Raw genomic sequence first — 16,878 nt, forward strand, 5'->3', positions numbered from 1 at the left:
CTGGAATTGAGTTCTCAGTGTGAACTTTACTTATTCTTACACTGATAGGATTTCAAACTTGGACAGGTTGCCAACTTGTTGTGTCCAAAAGCATTATTGAAAAGAAATGTGCGAAAATTATAAACTAGGTGACTGTGAATCTTCATGTTTTTTTCCTTAGGTGCTGTCATGATCCTTTACCAAAACGTAGGTGGCAAGCTTTATGTCCTTCTCTCTTGTCTTCCTTCCTACTCCTGATAGAGCTGTGATATCCCTTGCTCCCTGATGGTTGTACAGTGGTTGCCCATGTTCTGAGTAGTGCTGCTAGTGCCAGCAGCAACAGGCAGTGTAAGAACAGCTTCTGCTAACTTGACCAGTGCCATTTTGGCACGCAGAAGTCTGGTGGCTACAAAAAGGGAATTTCTTTTTCCTCTGGCTCATCCACTGCCACCAGAAGGATTTCTAAAGAGTGGGTTCTCCTGTCCTGTGAGCAAGAAGAGGTTGGCAGTAACCCTGCTGGAATTACAGCCTGGTTTGAGGGCTTGAGGCAGTCCCTGTGTTCATGTTCATTCTTTGCAGGGATGTGTAGCCTTAAAAGAACTTCTGTGAGATACTTGAGAAATTCAATTAATGGCATACAGGGGTGGAATTCCTCAAAAGCTTCTGTGCCTGCACACAGACAGGTGGGCACTTCCAGGTGTGTTTGACTGAAGTCAGGTGTCTAAAGAAAAGAACTGAATAATGCCTTCGGAGTTGATGCTCTCTCTATTTACTAAAAGGAGAGCATAGAGCAAAACAGCTCAAATGGGAGGACTGGCATTGCTAAGTGTGAGAGTCATCTAAAATGCATGAAGTTGAGATGAGTTTGGCTGATAGGAGCCAGTCCTCTAGAGGTAAGTTAATTTGACTGTTGACTAGCTAAGAAGTAATTAATAGCGAGTCCTAGAATTGTCATTTTTAACTACAACACCTAAAAACTAATTTCTTACAAATTAGAACTTCATGTTTTTAGAAATGAAATTGTCAGATTAAAGGCTTGCCAAGCTTCTTAAAATAAGATCATCATAGCCAAGCTTCTGTCAGACAGATTATTTTTTCTGATTCTACTTTTGAGCTATCTTAATCATTAAGTTTCATTAGCTGGCCTGATGCACTTTGTTCCTTACAAAGAAATAGTTAATGTGTTGTTTCTGTCTCTGTATTCCTTTCACAGAAATTGCTCTCTGATGAAAGGCTCTGTCAAAGTGAAGCACTTTATGCCTTCTTGAGCCCTTCTCCAGAACACCTCAAAGTGATTGATGTGCAAGGGAAAAAGTCATCTTTTTCACTCTCATCGTTTTTAGAGCGACTTCCCTGTGACTGGTTTTCTCATCAGGTGGTGAGTTATCTTCCTAGATTTAATTACTTAGCCAGAGTAAGCAGACAGAGCCATTATTGTAATACATTTGAATGGCAGGTAGTATTGGAAGGCGTTTTTGAAAGGTCATTTTTAATTTACCTTTAGCGAACAAAGATTCGGAGAGAAGACCCGCCTTTATATTTATATAAATATAAGGTATTTTATATTATATATAAATTATATAAAATTATAAGGTATTTTTAATAAATTTCCTGTCCTCTGACACACAGATATACATATATATATAGGTAACTGTGGGACCTATCACAAATGAATGAAATGCAGTCTGTGTGGGATTGTTTATTTTTTATTAGTATTCCTGCCTTCTATGCTTTAGACGTGCATGTTTTAGGGAGTTTTTCTCTTAAGAGACTTCTCTTGGCAGCAACAATTTATGGAGCAAAGCTGGTTTTGATGAAGAATGTCTGCAAATGGTGGTACAGGCTCACAGAGGGAATTTGTGTATGCGGATGGTAGCCCATGTGGCCAAACAGGTTGGCATATTTGATACTAAGGCATAAATACTCTCGTCTTTGAAAACACAACAGAGAAAAGATGAATGACTAAAATAGCTCACTGACTAAAACTAAAATTCCATGGCGCTCTGTCATGTGTTGTTGGGGTTATAGATACAGGACCTCCAGGGAACTGCTTCCATCACCAGTTGTATGTTTTGTGAAACAATTATTTTGCTACATGCTGTAGTTTTCTGCAGTGAATGGGCCTCTTCAAGGCTAAGTGGAGTTAGGGAAACTTGTATGGAGCTGGCCTGTGAATAGACAAAAAAGTGGTCTTGCTACTGTCACGAATAAGAAAATCCTGAATGTTTCCAAAATTGCACTGCATTCACACCTGGGCAATGAATACATTGTATTATTTCAGAGGAATTAATATAAAGTTTGAGATGCTTGTTTTACATTTTGACGGAAGTACTTCTGTTCTAAAGATGGAAAATAGTTCATACTCACCATACTGACTAATAGGTGGAAGTAGCAAAAAAACAAAGCTGTTAGTAGTGCACTAATTAATAGAAAAACATCCTCAAAAAACACAACCAGATCACGTGTGTATTACATTATTTGATCGTGTTGTGTTTTATTCTATATTTTGAACTCTGTTGAAGAGCATGCTCTCTTATAACTTTACATCTTGTCTCATGTTATTCAGATATGTGCAGGAGCAACAATATTAACCTCTTGAGTGCTGCTTTCAGGATTACATATTGCAACAATTTCAGATCTCAGATACCTGGGGTTCCTTAAATGGGGGGCTAAATTTGGAATGGAATTAAATAAGAGGAAAAGTACAACTGATAGTACCTAGAGAGAGGTTTGGGGGTTCATGAACTATTAATGGAGATACAAAACGCACCCTTACAGTGTAAGAGTTACTTACTGCATTTTCTAAATGGGGGGAGGATTCACTTGAGCAGAAAAATAGTATGGGGACCACAGAGGAGTCATTGGATTTGCCCTTCTGCTCTGAGTAGGCCCAGCTGTATCAGCAAAATTACTGTCAGGTCTTTATCTGTGGTGTATTTAAACCTCCAGTGAGCAATGGATGCTCTGCAGTCATGCAGGACAGTGTGTCACTCCTTGGTTATAAGCCTGTTCTTACCATCTAACCCAAATCTCACTGTATTCAACCAGCTCTTGTCCTGTCTGCAGCAAACTGAGAGCAGCCTAGTCCCTTTCTTTAGAGAAAATCTCCATATTTGGGTGAGGATCATTCTTGGAAATATGACTGATTTTGAAACACGTTGCACCCACTGAGTTCTCATATTCCTATGTATGAAAATCTCCTTTACTTATGCTCACAACTGTCTGATGGACAGCATTCCTGCCTACATATCATGCTGTTATGCTTGCCTTTTGCACAGCAGCGTGGCCCTGGGATCTTTCTCCTGTACTATTATCAGTATCAATATTTTCGTTTCCTGCATTTACACAGTGAGTTATTGCTGCTTTGCAATGCTGGGCATTGCAAAGGTGGGGTTTGGAGGATGGGAAGAAGGTGTAAGATGTTTTGGTGTACAGCTGGAACACTGTAGGATAGGACTTTAAAATCACAGAATAAGAGGGTTGGAAGGGACCTTGAACATCATCCAGTTCCAGCCCCATGTGCAGGTAGGGATTGGGTGATAGGCAATTGAAAGTCCATCACTGTTAGGCAAAGAATGAAAACAAATTAAGAGAAATTAAGTCATGAAGGAGGTTTTCTGGACCAGAAGATGAGAAGAGAGGAAAAAAAAAAAAAAGCAGTATTGAAGAAATGTCACTCCATGCCTACATTGTCCCTCTGTTCTTAGGAAGAAATTGAAGAGGACAGTGACCTGTCGGACTATGGGGAAGAGGTGGATGGAAAAAGGGACTCTATTGCTGAGCCGTGTTTCATGCTGATTGGGGAGATTTTTGAGCTGCGAGGAAGTAAGCTGCAAACCTGCTTATTTGCTTGTGGAACCTGTTGGCCAAGAAATCTGGGGTGCCTTGTAATTCACATTTCTATTTCAAGAAATTGAAATATTCTTGAAACCTCTGTAGCCAGCTAATCTGGCAAGGAGCTGTTTTGCAACAGTCCTAACTTTAAAACTTCAGAATGAAAGTGCTATTGCAGTGTAACACTGCAGTAAAAATGTCACTGGCAAGGGAGGGAATATGCTTTTTCATTAAAGAAAATGAGTTTGGGGAAAATAGGGAAGTACAACAGCACATTATCTGTATGTGGGCTGCAGATTCCAACATACAATTTATGAGGAAGGAAAGACAACTCCATTGCAGGATGTGCCACCAATGAAGCAATGTGGTTTTAATGTCCATTTCAAGTGCATTATGGATGCATTTCAGTTCTACGCTTTGTATAATGGCAAAGATGCTGTAACTGTGGCACCTTTTCCTACCAGATTTTTCCCTTCTTTATGTAACTGAGTGATAAAAACTATTTTTGGTTCTATTTGAATGTGGAGCCACACTTGACACTTTATAAAATTAGGTACAAGGTAATTATTACAAAATGCAGCCCCTTCCAAAAATAACAGATGTACATTCCAAATATAGGCTTTTCTTCTAATGGTGGTGAACAGCATGAAAGAAGTATTAGACTCTAATTACTAGGAAGCACTTGCATTTGTTCCTTTAATTGGCAATGGAAAGTTAACTGTATGAGTGAGAATGCTTTTGGAATTGCAGTGCTGCTGCTGCTTATACAGCATTGTAGTTGTAGGGTACAGAAAGTCTTCCTTTTCTTCTAGCACAAAAAGTGGTTGGGCAGTTTCATGGTTCAGTGCACTTCAGATATTCTTGAACATTAAAGCTTATGGTATCAATGGCAAAAGCATAATGCAGATGTGTTTCTGTCATCTGCAGGACTTCAAAATTATACTGCAAACTGCACAGGGAAAACAAGAAAAAGACTCACGTACCATTAATTAACATTTAATGCAGGGGTGGGTTTTTTGGTTTGTGGTTTTTAGGGGGATGTGATTATGGATTCTGTAATGTTAGTAATTCCATGACCTTCATTTCCTGTCCTCTTTCATCATTCCAGTGTTTAAGTGGGTGAGAAAAACATTAATTGCACTAGTACAAGTCACTTTTGGAAGAACCATCAACAAGTAAGTGCCTGTTACTTGAATTGAACCTGCAACATTGTTCCACAGGGGAAAGACTGAGAAGAATTGTTGAGAGTAACAGTAATAATAATCTGGACACTTTGTTGTATACGACAATCTCCATTTGTTTTCCATAGCTCAGTTTACAGGTAGGTTGAGTAGAGAAGCCACAGATGTGGCTTATCTTTCAGCTCATTTACCCAGGACTTTTTCCCCTACACAGGGCTTTACTTTTGAAAGAAATGGGGAGACTGGAACCCTAACAGACTTCTCAATGAAGCAGCCTTGCATTTGAGATAAGCTGCTGCTCTGTTTTTCTGAATGACCTGGCTCTGTGAAGCACTTTGTGGAATATGTATTTGCAGGCTACACTGAAGTGCAGCCTTCTGTATATCTCAGTCAGATTATCTTCAGTGATCTCCATTTTAGAGCACAGCTGCTCAGTACAGCGTGCTGTAATGCTGGTGCAAATGGCATCGGTAAATTGAGATAGTTACATGAAGATAAGCATTGCTTCCATTGTTTTTTTTAGTAGGGGAAAAAAACAGATTTGAATAAGATGTGATGTGCTCACTTCCATGCTTTTTTACAGGCAAATCCGTGACACTGTACACTGGATGTTCAGTGAAGCAATGCTTGTTTACTATATTGGCGTGTTTCGAGATGCTTTTTGGCCAAATGGAAGACTAGCACCACCACCAACTGCCAAGAGTGATGAACAAAGGCAAGAGACCAAACAGCGAGCACAGCAAAAACTACTTGAAAACATTCCAGGTGAGAACACCTCCATTCTGCTTAATCCCATATCTAATAACTAGTAAGGAAACCAGTTAATCAGGTCCTGTTCTGCTGCATTTTAGATTTTTCCTTTGGAGCTGTAAGTCATGCTTATTTGCATAAATAAGTGTAATTTTGGCCTTATTCTTTGCTTCTCCCATCTTTGTCTGGTAAATGGCACAGGCTAGGGTAGTACCAGAGGATAGAAGGTCCAGTATTGCTGGAGTTTGTACATAATACTCATTAAGAAAGCTAAGTGAAGTCTGGGTACTCTCTGCTATATCCCAGAGAGCAAACAGGAGGTGGTTCTGCTGCCTGGAACTACTTGACATACAGGAAGAGTGGCACCACAGCCACTGCCACTTGCTCTATCTACCCATGTTGTCATTGTTGTGTGATGCTGTGCATTTCTGAGAAGAGGTTTCAGGGCATTGAATATGGAAGGACCTGCAGCCTGGACAGAAGCACCCCAGGCAGAATGGGGTTTGCAGCGCTTTCATTTAATGCCCTTTAATCAACCACCAAGTGAGGCAGCTTCCCCTTGAGTGTGCATGCTTCTGGGGCGCTGTCCTAGAACAGGTTTGGGTTTTCTTATTTGTTTTTCAATTAGAAGTGATGCTTCAGGGTATATCTGAATTTACCTGAAATTAAAGACGAAGCACTGGATTTATTCTGCACTGTAATTTAATCCAAAATGTAGATGATAGACATAGACTTCCCTCATCTGCTTGCTTCTGAGAAGTATTTCTGGGAAGGTGGAGAGTAAATCTTAACTGCTGAAGGAATTCTTTGTGTCTGAAAGTATATTTCAGTGAATGGATTAATAATGTTGGCCATTAGACATGACTGTGTGATGACTACATATTGCATTAAAAGACTTAAAGAATATTGTCACCAAGATGCATAAACTATTATTTGACTCAGCTGACTTGAGAGTGAAGGGTTACTTTCCAACCAGTGACCTGAGTTACCTACGTGTTTTTAAAAGGCTGGAGGATGGCGTCTATACATCTAACTATCTACCATGAAGGGCAGCATTTCATTTTCCAGCCTTATGTATTTTTGGGTGGTAGTGTTGGTTGCACACTGCCTAACAGGAGTGAAGCTGTACGCTGAAGTCATGTTTGTTGCAGATACTCTGCAGAGCCTCGTTGGACAGCAAAATGCCCGCCATGGTGTAGTGAAAGTGTTCAATGCACTGCAAGAAAGAAAGGCCAACAAGCATCTACTCTATGTGAGTAACCAGAAAAGTGGGCTTTTAGTTTTAGAATCTTCTTAATTGCTGAGTTCCACTCAGAATTAAAGCCCAGGGTGTGTGGTTTTGCACACATAATGGTAGTATGGTACTAATCTCTGCAAGTAACTTTTTTTGTTCTTGAACAAAGTCAGAAAAAACATACTCACTTCATCATCCGAATCATTCTGAGTAACAAAAAGCTGTTTAAAATACAGTACTGTTTTTGTCTATGAGAATCTCCACACATCCGAGCCGCCCATAAGTTACACACTGATTTATTATAGCTGAGAAGAAGCAGACGCTCACTGCATTGCTTGGAGAATCCGAGGCTTTCAGAAGAGCAGTTGCATGGAAGATGAGCGGAAGGACCTTGTATGCTGCTGTTACCTGTGATGTTCTGAATAGATCAGAAAGGTTAAAAGAAACGCTAATTTGGCATCTGTATTCAACCTCATATCTTCTCTGTTTTTCAGGTTTTGCTGGAACTGCTGCTAACTGAACTGTGTCCTGAGCTACGAGCTCATTTAGAGCAGCTTAATGCCACTTAGGTTTGAATCTGCACAAGTGGACCACTAGAGAAATGTCTATGTCCAATAATAGACATTAAACTTATTTTCCTCTTTTCCATAGAGGGCTGAGGACTATGATTATTTTTAGGGTTTTTCTTTTTCCTCTTGAGATTTTTTTTTTTTGTGAAGTAAACATACTTGAAAAGATCTGATGCTGTAGTAGGGTAGACAAAACAATGTTGTATAGTTGCCAATTTTTATTTAAATTGTTCTATTTGACTACTCTTCTGTTTCAAATATAGATTGAAAAATAAATGTTCATATAAGCTCAAAGAAACCAGAAACTATTTTAAACATTTATGAAAAGAAGTTTTGCTTATAGTGGTAAACTAATGAATGTTGTACAGTTCTAATCTCCTCGCTGAGGATTTGAGCATTCCTTTTTTCTTGTGCATTGAAAAAGCCTTGTTGTGCAATATTACATGTAAAGCTATTGTGAAAATTTTATCAATTTTGTTTTTACCAAAGATTTCCTGTAGTTTGAAGCACTTGTAAGCAATAAATAACAAAATTCAATTTCAGTATTTGATGATTAGGCTGTACTAACAACTACTGAATGAGTTTGACAGTGCTAGTTTCATACGGAGTATTTATGTTTTACAGACTTACTGGAGTCTGTGTACAAAATACACATTTTAATCTGGTATCTCCAACCAGAATGCCTGTGCTAAACACAGGGTCAGAGATTAGTGCTTCTGTGAATGAGTAAGTAGACATTTAATTACACTATTCCAATAGCTTCCCTGATATTACTCAGGGCTCTTTTACTCAGTTTCAGACAACCTTCAGAACTTGCCCTTATTTTATACAAAGGAAAGAAAAATGAAACATCTTCGGTGTTTTTTTTTTTAATTTATGTAAAAAATGTGTAAATATGGTCTTAAAGCTCATCTAAACAATTAAACATCAAAAAGCTCCAGCTGCCATTCATTACTTTATTTCAAATTCAGTGTAACCATGCTCTTTGAAAAACAAGACTGACCACTAAAACCCATCTGCTGTAGTGAAATCAGTGTTTTTACTAACATCTCACCTCCTTTTGCCACAGAGCTGAACAGTTCTCAAGTGACAGCACAGCCCTAAGAAGCAAGCTTTCCTGCACATGCCAAGCTTTACAAGTAAACAGGTATTTATAAAATGTGCAGGCTTACCACAGCCATCTGTAAAACTTCCCAGAGGTACCATGTGATAAAAGATTCAGTATAATGCTATTCAGACATACAACACTCTTAACCAAAAGGTCTTCTAGCTGTTTCTAATACAGAGGTAGCATAATCACATTATGAAGAAGGATAGAAAAAATGGGCCTAGTGTGGCCTAGAGACATGCTTCCAGACTGATGCCTTTTCTTCTGTGTTTCTGTAAGTAGAATTCACTAGTAGTAAAAATTGGCATGTAAACTGACAAAAAGTTTACATAGAGACCACCTTCTGAATTGGAATCTCTCTGGTCCATGGGTAAAACATGTTAGGATGGTTCAGTAGATGTAGATGAGTTTAAAAAAGCACAAAAAAGAAAGTATACATGTCACTAGCAAAGCTAAGATTCAAAAATGGAATTCAGCACAAAGTCATGAGCTGTGGATGGGCTGTATGTGAAAACTAGGCAAGTTTGGGTTCAAGGTTTTCAAGTATTTCTCTGAAATACTAAAAATGCAAAAAGCATACCATTCTTTTAATTTGGTTCAGTTTGACTTATATGCTGTATAGCAGTACTGTGTCCTTATCAGAACTTGTCTTCAGTACCATTTTAAAAGTCTGCCTTTGCCATATATCTCAGTTATGTGTGAGCTTTTTGCTTTTTTTTTAAATATCTCAGTAAATCTCTTATAAGTTATATGAATTAGAAATTCAAGCACTAAGTGAACAGCCTGTAATTGAATATTAAAAATGACTTATTATAGGAAGTTTGTCTAATACCTGCCAGAACTGAAGGAAACACTTAAATTCTTCCAAGATTAGCTTTCAGTTCAAGTTCAGAAGCAACATCAGGATCCAGAAGGCAAGCCTTTGAAAACAAAGAACATGAAGTACTAGCTTGTAGCCAAAAAAAAATTGTACACTGCCAATACAACACTAGTAAGGCTGTAAATTTTTGTATTTCACATCAGAAAAATTCAGTACTTGAAAATGAGCATGCTCAACTCCAATTGTTAGCCTTAGTTTCATTTTTTTTAATACCATTGGTTCGGCTGGCACCACCACCAGCACCCTAAATCTGCTTACAGACTGGTCATTTTCGTTCAGTTCCATCATATACGTCTGTTTCAAAGCTGGTAAAAAAAACAGTAGGCCAAAAACTGCAGCTGTGCAGTTATTAAGAACAAAAGAAACCCCACTATTTTCAGTTTAGTTGAATATAACAATGATTAACAACAATTATTTTTCAGGTACAAAAGAAACTGAACATACCCACAACTCCAGTCTTCCGGTTTTACAATTGCCCTTTTACTTTGACTCCTTTATGTGGCCTGTCCCTTCTCTAGGACTGTAGATGTAGAGATGCATGGCACCAATCAACAGATAGAATTTATTTTTATACTGAGCAGTTAGTGATGCTTACTTATCAGTAGCATATACGTTGCTAGTGAATGGTGAGTGAAAGCTGTAATCTTCTGCCTGTAATGCTAGACTAGGCAGAAGACAAGGGGGAAGGATCACACCCACGTTACACCATGCAGTAATGGAACGCTGATGTGCTTTTTCCACACCTTCTTATCTATGACAACTGGGGAAAGTGTTCACAGCAGCCAACCTTGTGTTTCCTTCCTGATCTCAACCTATCCTCTGACAGGTTTTTCACAGCAAAAAAAACTAAAATGTTTTAAATTATGAATTCAGCTGAATGCTTGCCTGCTCTGCTAAGCCTTTTCTATCAGTGGCTGCCATGAGTAAGGAGCCACAGAAGTTGCCAGCTGCTAGCTTAACATTTGCATAAATAACTCTTCATTTATTTGGACTGCACTCAGTTGGGCCCTGAAGTATTTTACTTGCAGAAACAAATGATCTCTGTATGCAGAAATCACAGAGCATCTTAGCAGGACTGCTTCTACGCTCCCTCCAGTTAGCATCATCATCTTGCCTTTACTTTTAGGCATCACTAATGTAATTTAGTTTTCAGAAGGTATTATTAGTCTTCTTTCTCAGGCGGTAAATCTTCCTTCAACATCAGCACTTACTTAGGAAATGTGATCTGTTTTTTCCCCTATGTATCAGTGTTAGTAGCTCCTCGATCAATAAAAATGTAATAAAAATGATAAAATTACTTGAATAATTTAGGGAGTTCCATCTTCCAACTTACTAAGCTTTGTGCTGACTTCCATGGCATTTTCTGTTTGACAGTATGACTTGTTTGTTGAAGCAAGTGGGCACACAGTATCCTTCAAAGCTATGAAGTGGTTTTCAATATAATTTTATTACTCTTCATTTTCTTGCAGAGTATTTAAAAATATTATTTAAGTTAGAGCCTTTAATAAAACAAAACAGCAAGTTTAAAGACTCAAATCCAAGGCATCACTCAATCTCAGGAGATATAAGTTAGGCTGCAAGGCTTTAGAGTCATAGAACCATCAAGGTTGGAAAAGATCTCTCTGATCATCCAGTCCAAGCGTTCACCTATTGCCAGTATTGCCAAAATGTTCCTTGAACACCTCTAGGCATGGTAACTCCACCATCTTCCTGGGCAGTCCATTCCAGCACCTGACCAGCTTACCTTAGAATAGTATTTTTTAGCAGCAGCTTCATCTTTCTCTGTGCCTCGGCCAAGATGGAGGCACCTAGCCAGGTAGAAGGCAGCTATAGCAACCCCTTTGGCTGCATATGCAGGGAGACAATCAGTCATCGTTGCTAGCATCTCGATGTTGTCATTTTCTGTAGTCCTGTTGTAGGATTTAAGCGTTAGATAATGCTATTGTGAGCCACAATTGAAGTCAACTGCCTGGAAGGCACACGTTCCAAAAGACCAGCTAGCCCAGACTGAACAGCCATCAGCACAAGCAGAAAACAAAGCGGCTTTCTCTGAGAAGACCATTCAGCAATGAGCAGAGCAAACAGTACTCACTGCTGAACTACTGCTGAATTGCCAGAGCTGCTGCTATGCAGTGGCATATACAGGGGTCAAGTAATTACAGAAACCACTTGCATGCAGATGATGACTATTGTGTGGTTCAGGCTCAAAAAGTGCATATGCAATATGCATCCCAATAAGCAGCAAGCGATGCAAAGATGCAAAGCTAAAGTGCGGTGGCTTGGCATCTTGGCACTTGCAGCAGCCACCTCTAGGTCCCAGGCTGTGCTGCTCAGAGGGATTACTGTGGGTTCCCAACCAGTGACAAGGCAAAAGATAGCAGGGCAGAAATGACATGAAAATGGAGGCTAAGGAGAACAGAACACTTCTAGGGGTTTAAAATAGGAGCCCGGCCCAGACTGTGGACCAGAAGACAGGAAGACAGGGCTCTACCTGAGACTAATTCAAGACTGGTTTGCTTCACAGCATCAGGAAGAAAAGTTCATCTGTTCTGAATAACAGAACCCTACTGACTTAATTTTGGCAGTGGTCTGCTATTCCCCCTTATAAATGAGGTCTTGCAATTCATTATCTCAAATGTCTCCTGATCTTAATACAAGTTTATGAACTTAATAACCCCTTTCATTTAAGTAGTAAAGGTAAGTAGTAAAGTAAGGTCCATCATCTTATATGAAAACAATGAGAAATAAATCAAAGTTAACCTTTTGGCTATGGCAGCAGCTGTTGAGAAGAATCTTCTACTGTAATAATATTCCACAAGGTGGCCTTGAGCATAGATGTTTCCTCTTTCTGCTGCTGCTTTCAAGCACTTCAGAGCAGCCTTACTGTTCCGACGTATACCTTGTCCATAGAGATACATAACACCAAGTGCACCCTGTGATTCCAGGCTTCCGTTGCCACATGCTTCTGAGTGCCAGAAAAAGGCCTAAGCAAGAGGCACAAAGTTGTTTCCTGTTTATCTCAACAAATGCTTTGCATTATCTAATTAGCTTCTGATGCAATGATGTATTCACTTCAACTGGTTGTCTTGCATACCGTTTCATTAAAACCCTTTATATCAACCAGTCAGTAAGAAGTGCTTATATGTAAAAGAAAGCAGAGTCTCCAGAAGGCTTTTAAACCTGCATCAATTACTGAGAGCTGTCAGCCAGAAACACCTGCTTCATTTTTGAAGGGCATTAAGGCTGCCAAAATTTTACTCCACTCTATCTTTCTCTCTGATATTCCTACTAAAAAGAAATCTCAGCAAGCAGTGTCAAGCCAGTCCAAAGGGAGAGGTACTGACCATCTCCTTGTATGGGCTTAAATGAATGACAATGTCTAGGATTGCTTAGAATACAGTTTTAAAGAGTCAGATATACTGCCACAATCTTTCTGTGAAATCCAAAATTAGTTGGGACTCGTGAAATTTGTAAAGGGTGCAAGTGGGCTTTACCTTCTTCAGATCTTTTAGATCTGGCATGGAATAAAGCATTCCTAAAGTACTCTGGGCCTTCACACTTGCTTTTGGATTCCCATGGTCTGCAGCAATAAGCCACAACCTAAGAAAACAGACAAAGAAAGTTCAGTAGCAGTATCTCAGCGTCTTCAACTCACCAGAAAAATTACTGTCTGCAATCACCTTTCAGCCTCTTCAGTTGAATGCTTAACACCATATCCTTCATAATGTGCTCTGCCAAGATTGTACGCAGCTGCAAACCTTAAGTGTTTTGCCTCTGGGGAATCAGAGTAGAGTATTTTCTTCATGTATTCCACTCCCTTTTCCTACAATTGAGGTGTTAAAATCATTACATTTCAACTGTAAAGCCTCTCTTAAATGTGTGTGGACAGAGTGGCTATCAGTGAGATTCTGACATCTCATTGACCTAAATACCTTCCACATTTGCAATTTTTTGAAAACGATTATATTTTTGTCTAAATTGAATTGTCTTATAACTATTCTAACAAATGCTGCTTTTAAATGGCTATTATTCTCTAATATACATAAATCTTTATTTTCTACTGCACCCTCAAAGATTACTGGAGGTGATCAAAAACAGGTTGGATGGGGCCCTGGGCAGCCTGGTCTAGGACCAGATCTGGAGGTTGGCGGCCCTGCCTGTGGCAGGTGGGCTGCAGCTTGGTCCTTGGGATCCCTCCCAACTCAAGCCATTTTATGATTCCACTTGGACACTGTAACTTCTTCTCTCTTCTTGCCTTACTTCCAGAACACCAGAAGTGCTGCACCACTTAGCAAAAGATGCTGGCTATTTGCAAGTCAAACAAACAGATGTGCTTCTACACGAAATCTAACATTTTCACAGAGCATGACTTTCTCTGTGCCTAACATGGTAACAACAGAAGTCTTTAAAGTGCCTTGATGGTTTAAGGAGCTAATTTTGGGATATGGCAATGCCTTACACCTGGAAATACAGTTGTCTGATTTCTATTTTTACAGATTCCATTTTTATCTACGCTGCTTGTTAAATATTAACAAATTAATAACAATTTTTAAACAAGCGACATTGCTTCCATACAGAGTACAAAGTCTTAGAAGTGGTACTTTAAAACAAAAATCACCATGTGTATTTTTCAAATAAGCCTGTTTCATTGTACCTGGTTTTGAAAATTTCTACAGCCCAGATGCCTCCTTTGATGATGATTGTGAGCATCTGTACCTTATGAAACTATTTCTAAATCAATGACTTATTTATCTTAAACTATCAAGTTTATAAAGAACTTTTTAGTAATTAAAAATTGCTATTAGAAGAAAAGTAAAAAGTAAAACTAGATTACTCACAGGGTCCTTATTAGTGCCTAGTCCATCATAATGCATTACACCAAGCTGATACAGTGCCTGAAAATCTGTGTCCTTGTTTTTTTCAAATTGTACGAATGCTTCTTCATACCTCCCCTGGGAAAGAAGGATGAAGATACAGTACACCAAATGAGGAGTACAGCTTACCTCTTCAGTAGATCTCATGCCGATTTTCAGACTGGAGCATTTCACTCACAAAAAAGAACAAAACAAAATGCAACCACTGAAGTGGCAGAAAATGGAGTGAGTTAGCAACTACAAGAACACTGGGAAATGATGGAAGCAGTTCCATCTAAGGTTTTATCGTTTTCAGGTGTGTGTACAAAAAAAACAAACACCAAAATATAAGTAGTGATATGCAAATGCAGGAGAAACAGGTGCTGAGAATAAACATGCACCAGACTCAAGAGAGCTCCACTCGATGGTAAACTTCAGTGGACCACAATGTCTTGACATGGAACTCATCCAGGAGAGGGGAAGGGCATACAGTTCAAACCACTGCTTCCGCCCTTCAAATTTAGTCTTTTGCCTTTACTACTTTATGGGTTTGTTTTCTGTCTTCAGTGTTGTTTTTTTCTCCAACATACATACTAAAAACAAGGTATGTGCAGGACAATATAAGCCCAAGGATTCTGCAGTCTGTCTTATCACCTCACCCACAACTCGCTCACCCCATTCTGCCTTCCGCAATGACCTCACATGTTCTGCCATTGTGACAGGGTAAGAATATAATAGGATTCACTAGGTTTATTGAATAAACTTGGTTTCTCCACCTGCTTGCACTTGTTAGAAAAAATCTCAAAGAGCATTTCTCCTGCAATGGATTGAAGAAGAAAATGTATTTAGAAGTACACAATAAAACAATTGCAATGTAAGAGCTAACTGACAAACTGGTGCTCTTACTAAAACATTGTTATGTAGGCATAGAAAAATACTAAATAAAACCAAGTATATCTTGTATGGTTTGGTAAAACAACACCAGACTGCCAAAGCTTAGAAGTGAGCAGCTGCAGGACAGCAAGACACTTCACAATGAAGAAGTGCCCAATGTTCATACAGTCCACTCCTCTGAAAGGGGAAAACAGTGCCTACTTACAGCCAGATGATGTGTCAGATAATGAAGTGTGGCAGCATTTGTACTCTCACTTTTCCTCTGAACTCAGTGCTGTGAGTGAGGCGTATCATGGGGCTCTGATAGGGTGCTGTTTTTTTCTAACATCTGCAGTGCTATGAGAGCATGCATTTTTAGGCAATACAGATGTATGCTCTAAAATACAGAAATGGAAACCTGCTTGAGCAGAAAACTGAAGGGTGGACGACAGTTTGTAACATGGACATCTATGCCAGCTCAAGAAACAGACAAGCCTGCCCTCCTTGGTGCCACTTTTACTCTTGTCAAAGGCAATAATGAAAGCATGAAGCACCTGCACAGAACACGAGGAAGATGCCCACCTGCTCCCGCTGCCTGCTAACCTAGCCTGCCTAACCGATGCCCCTTCCTGCACTGCTGGCAGAACCGAGTCCACTGCCCCACAACACAGAGCACAGCGGGTGCTGTTCGGACACTCAGCTGGCCAAGATTCAGCTTGGGAGGCAGCTGTGCAAGAGTGGGAACATCTGGTGATCTCCATGGGAAAAAACAGGCACGGGCATCTGTTGTTTTTTATGGTGTCATTTACCACTAAAACTGAATGGAGTCATTTAATATCTGACTTTTAAAAAAGGAAAACCCCAACCTCTTCATAGTACCGCTGTCCTCTTAGAAAGCACGTCCAGGGATCTCCATCTTCTGCTCTCCTTGCCAGCGAGGCAGCATGGCTGTCGTCCCCTGCTCAGAAATAAGCACACGTTTTTGGTTTCGTTTTTTTCCCCAGAAGAAGGGGACAGTAAGCAAACTAAAACAAAAGGAAGACGAAACAGTGCTACACATGACACGGGTGCCTGCACGATGGCGCACGGCGAAGGAAGGGCATGGGGACAGACGCAGCCGCCCCAGGCCTTCCGCGAAGGAACCTGCCCGACCCCGTACCCGACGGCAGGCAGGCAGCCTCGCTGCGCACTTCCATGGCGGCCCGCCCCGCCCCGGGCGCCGTTACTGCCCGCCCCGGGCGCCCTACGGGGGAAGGCGGGGCGGTGCTGCTCGCGGGCCCGACGTTGGAAGGGAGTGGGGCTGGCTGGTGTGTTTAGCTTTGCCTCGAAGAATGCCGACTCATACAGAACGAAATCTGGCACCTTACAACGCCTCGCTCTCCTTGAGCCTGGCGGTGCCGAAGTTGGGTAGTTCAGCTCTATTTAGCCATGTCAGTGTTAACCTGCTGAGAATGTGTGATTTACAGAGCATTTTTTCCGCTTCAGTGTGGCTGCTAAGGCTGTAAATACACAGCGCGTACTCATGGTACAAACCGCTGTACTCCTGCATGCTGCAGTTACACACACCGCATGCTGTGTGTTCAAGTCATAGAATCACAGAATCATAGAATGGCCTGG

General features: G+C 40.2%; 2 protein-coding genes across 6 annotated transcripts in view; one reads left to right on the forward strand and one right to left on the reverse strand.

Moving 5' to 3' along the window:
- Positions 1 to 8,487, forward strand: part of SNX25 (sorting nexin 25) — a 58,057-nt gene extending 49,570 nt beyond the window's left edge. For all 3 annotated transcript variants that reach the window (XM_052683025.1, XM_052683026.1, XM_052683027.1), the window contains 6 exons: positions 1,193 to 1,357; positions 3,687 to 3,804; positions 4,922 to 4,988; positions 5,578 to 5,759; positions 6,896 to 6,996; positions 7,473 to 8,487. In XM_052683025.1, coding sequence (XP_052538985.1) covers positions 1,193 to 1,357; positions 3,687 to 3,804; positions 4,922 to 4,988; positions 5,578 to 5,759; positions 6,896 to 6,996; positions 7,473 to 7,547 — 708 coding nt within the window. In that variant the 3' untranslated portion in view covers positions 7,548 to 8,487. The remainder of the gene's footprint in view (positions 1 to 1,192; positions 1,358 to 3,686; positions 3,805 to 4,921; positions 4,989 to 5,577; positions 5,760 to 6,895; positions 6,997 to 7,472) is intronic.
- Positions 5,756 to 16,506, reverse strand: LRP2BP (LRP2 binding protein). Of its 3 annotated transcripts, XR_008206826.1 has the most exons (10): positions 16,421 to 16,506; positions 16,128 to 16,219; positions 14,374 to 14,487; positions 13,216 to 13,358; positions 13,030 to 13,135; positions 12,296 to 12,519; positions 11,280 to 11,445; positions 9,488 to 9,575; positions 7,306 to 7,396; positions 5,756 to 6,403 (listed from the first exon to the last, which is right to left on the reverse strand). XR_008206826.1 is itself a non-coding variant. In XM_052683034.1 (9 exons), the coding sequence occupies exons 1-8, from the start codon at positions 16,455 to 16,457 to the stop codon at positions 9,510 to 9,512; spliced, it is 948 nt and encodes a 315-aa protein (XP_052538994.1). In that variant the 5' UTR covers positions 16,458 to 16,506; the 3' UTR covers positions 7,259 to 7,396; positions 9,492 to 9,509. The 3 variants fall into 3 exon arrangements, 2 of the variants coding, with proteins under 2 accessions (XP_052538994.1, XP_052538993.1); XM_052683034.1 differs by lacking the exon at positions 5,756 to 6,403 and having other exon boundaries at positions 7,259 to 7,396; positions 9,492 to 9,575; XM_052683033.1 differs by lacking the exon at positions 5,756 to 6,403 and having other exon boundaries at positions 7,259 to 7,396.
- Between the last annotated feature and the right edge of the window lie 372 nt (positions 16,507 to 16,878).

The sequence above is a fragment of the Tympanuchus pallidicinctus genome, unplaced genomic scaffold (assembly GCF_026119805.1).
Source record: "Tympanuchus pallidicinctus isolate F22 unplaced genomic scaffold, pur_lepc_1.0 scaffold2, whole genome shotgun sequence".
Taxonomy (NCBI): Eukaryota; Metazoa; Chordata; class Aves; order Galliformes; family Phasianidae; genus Tympanuchus; species Tympanuchus pallidicinctus.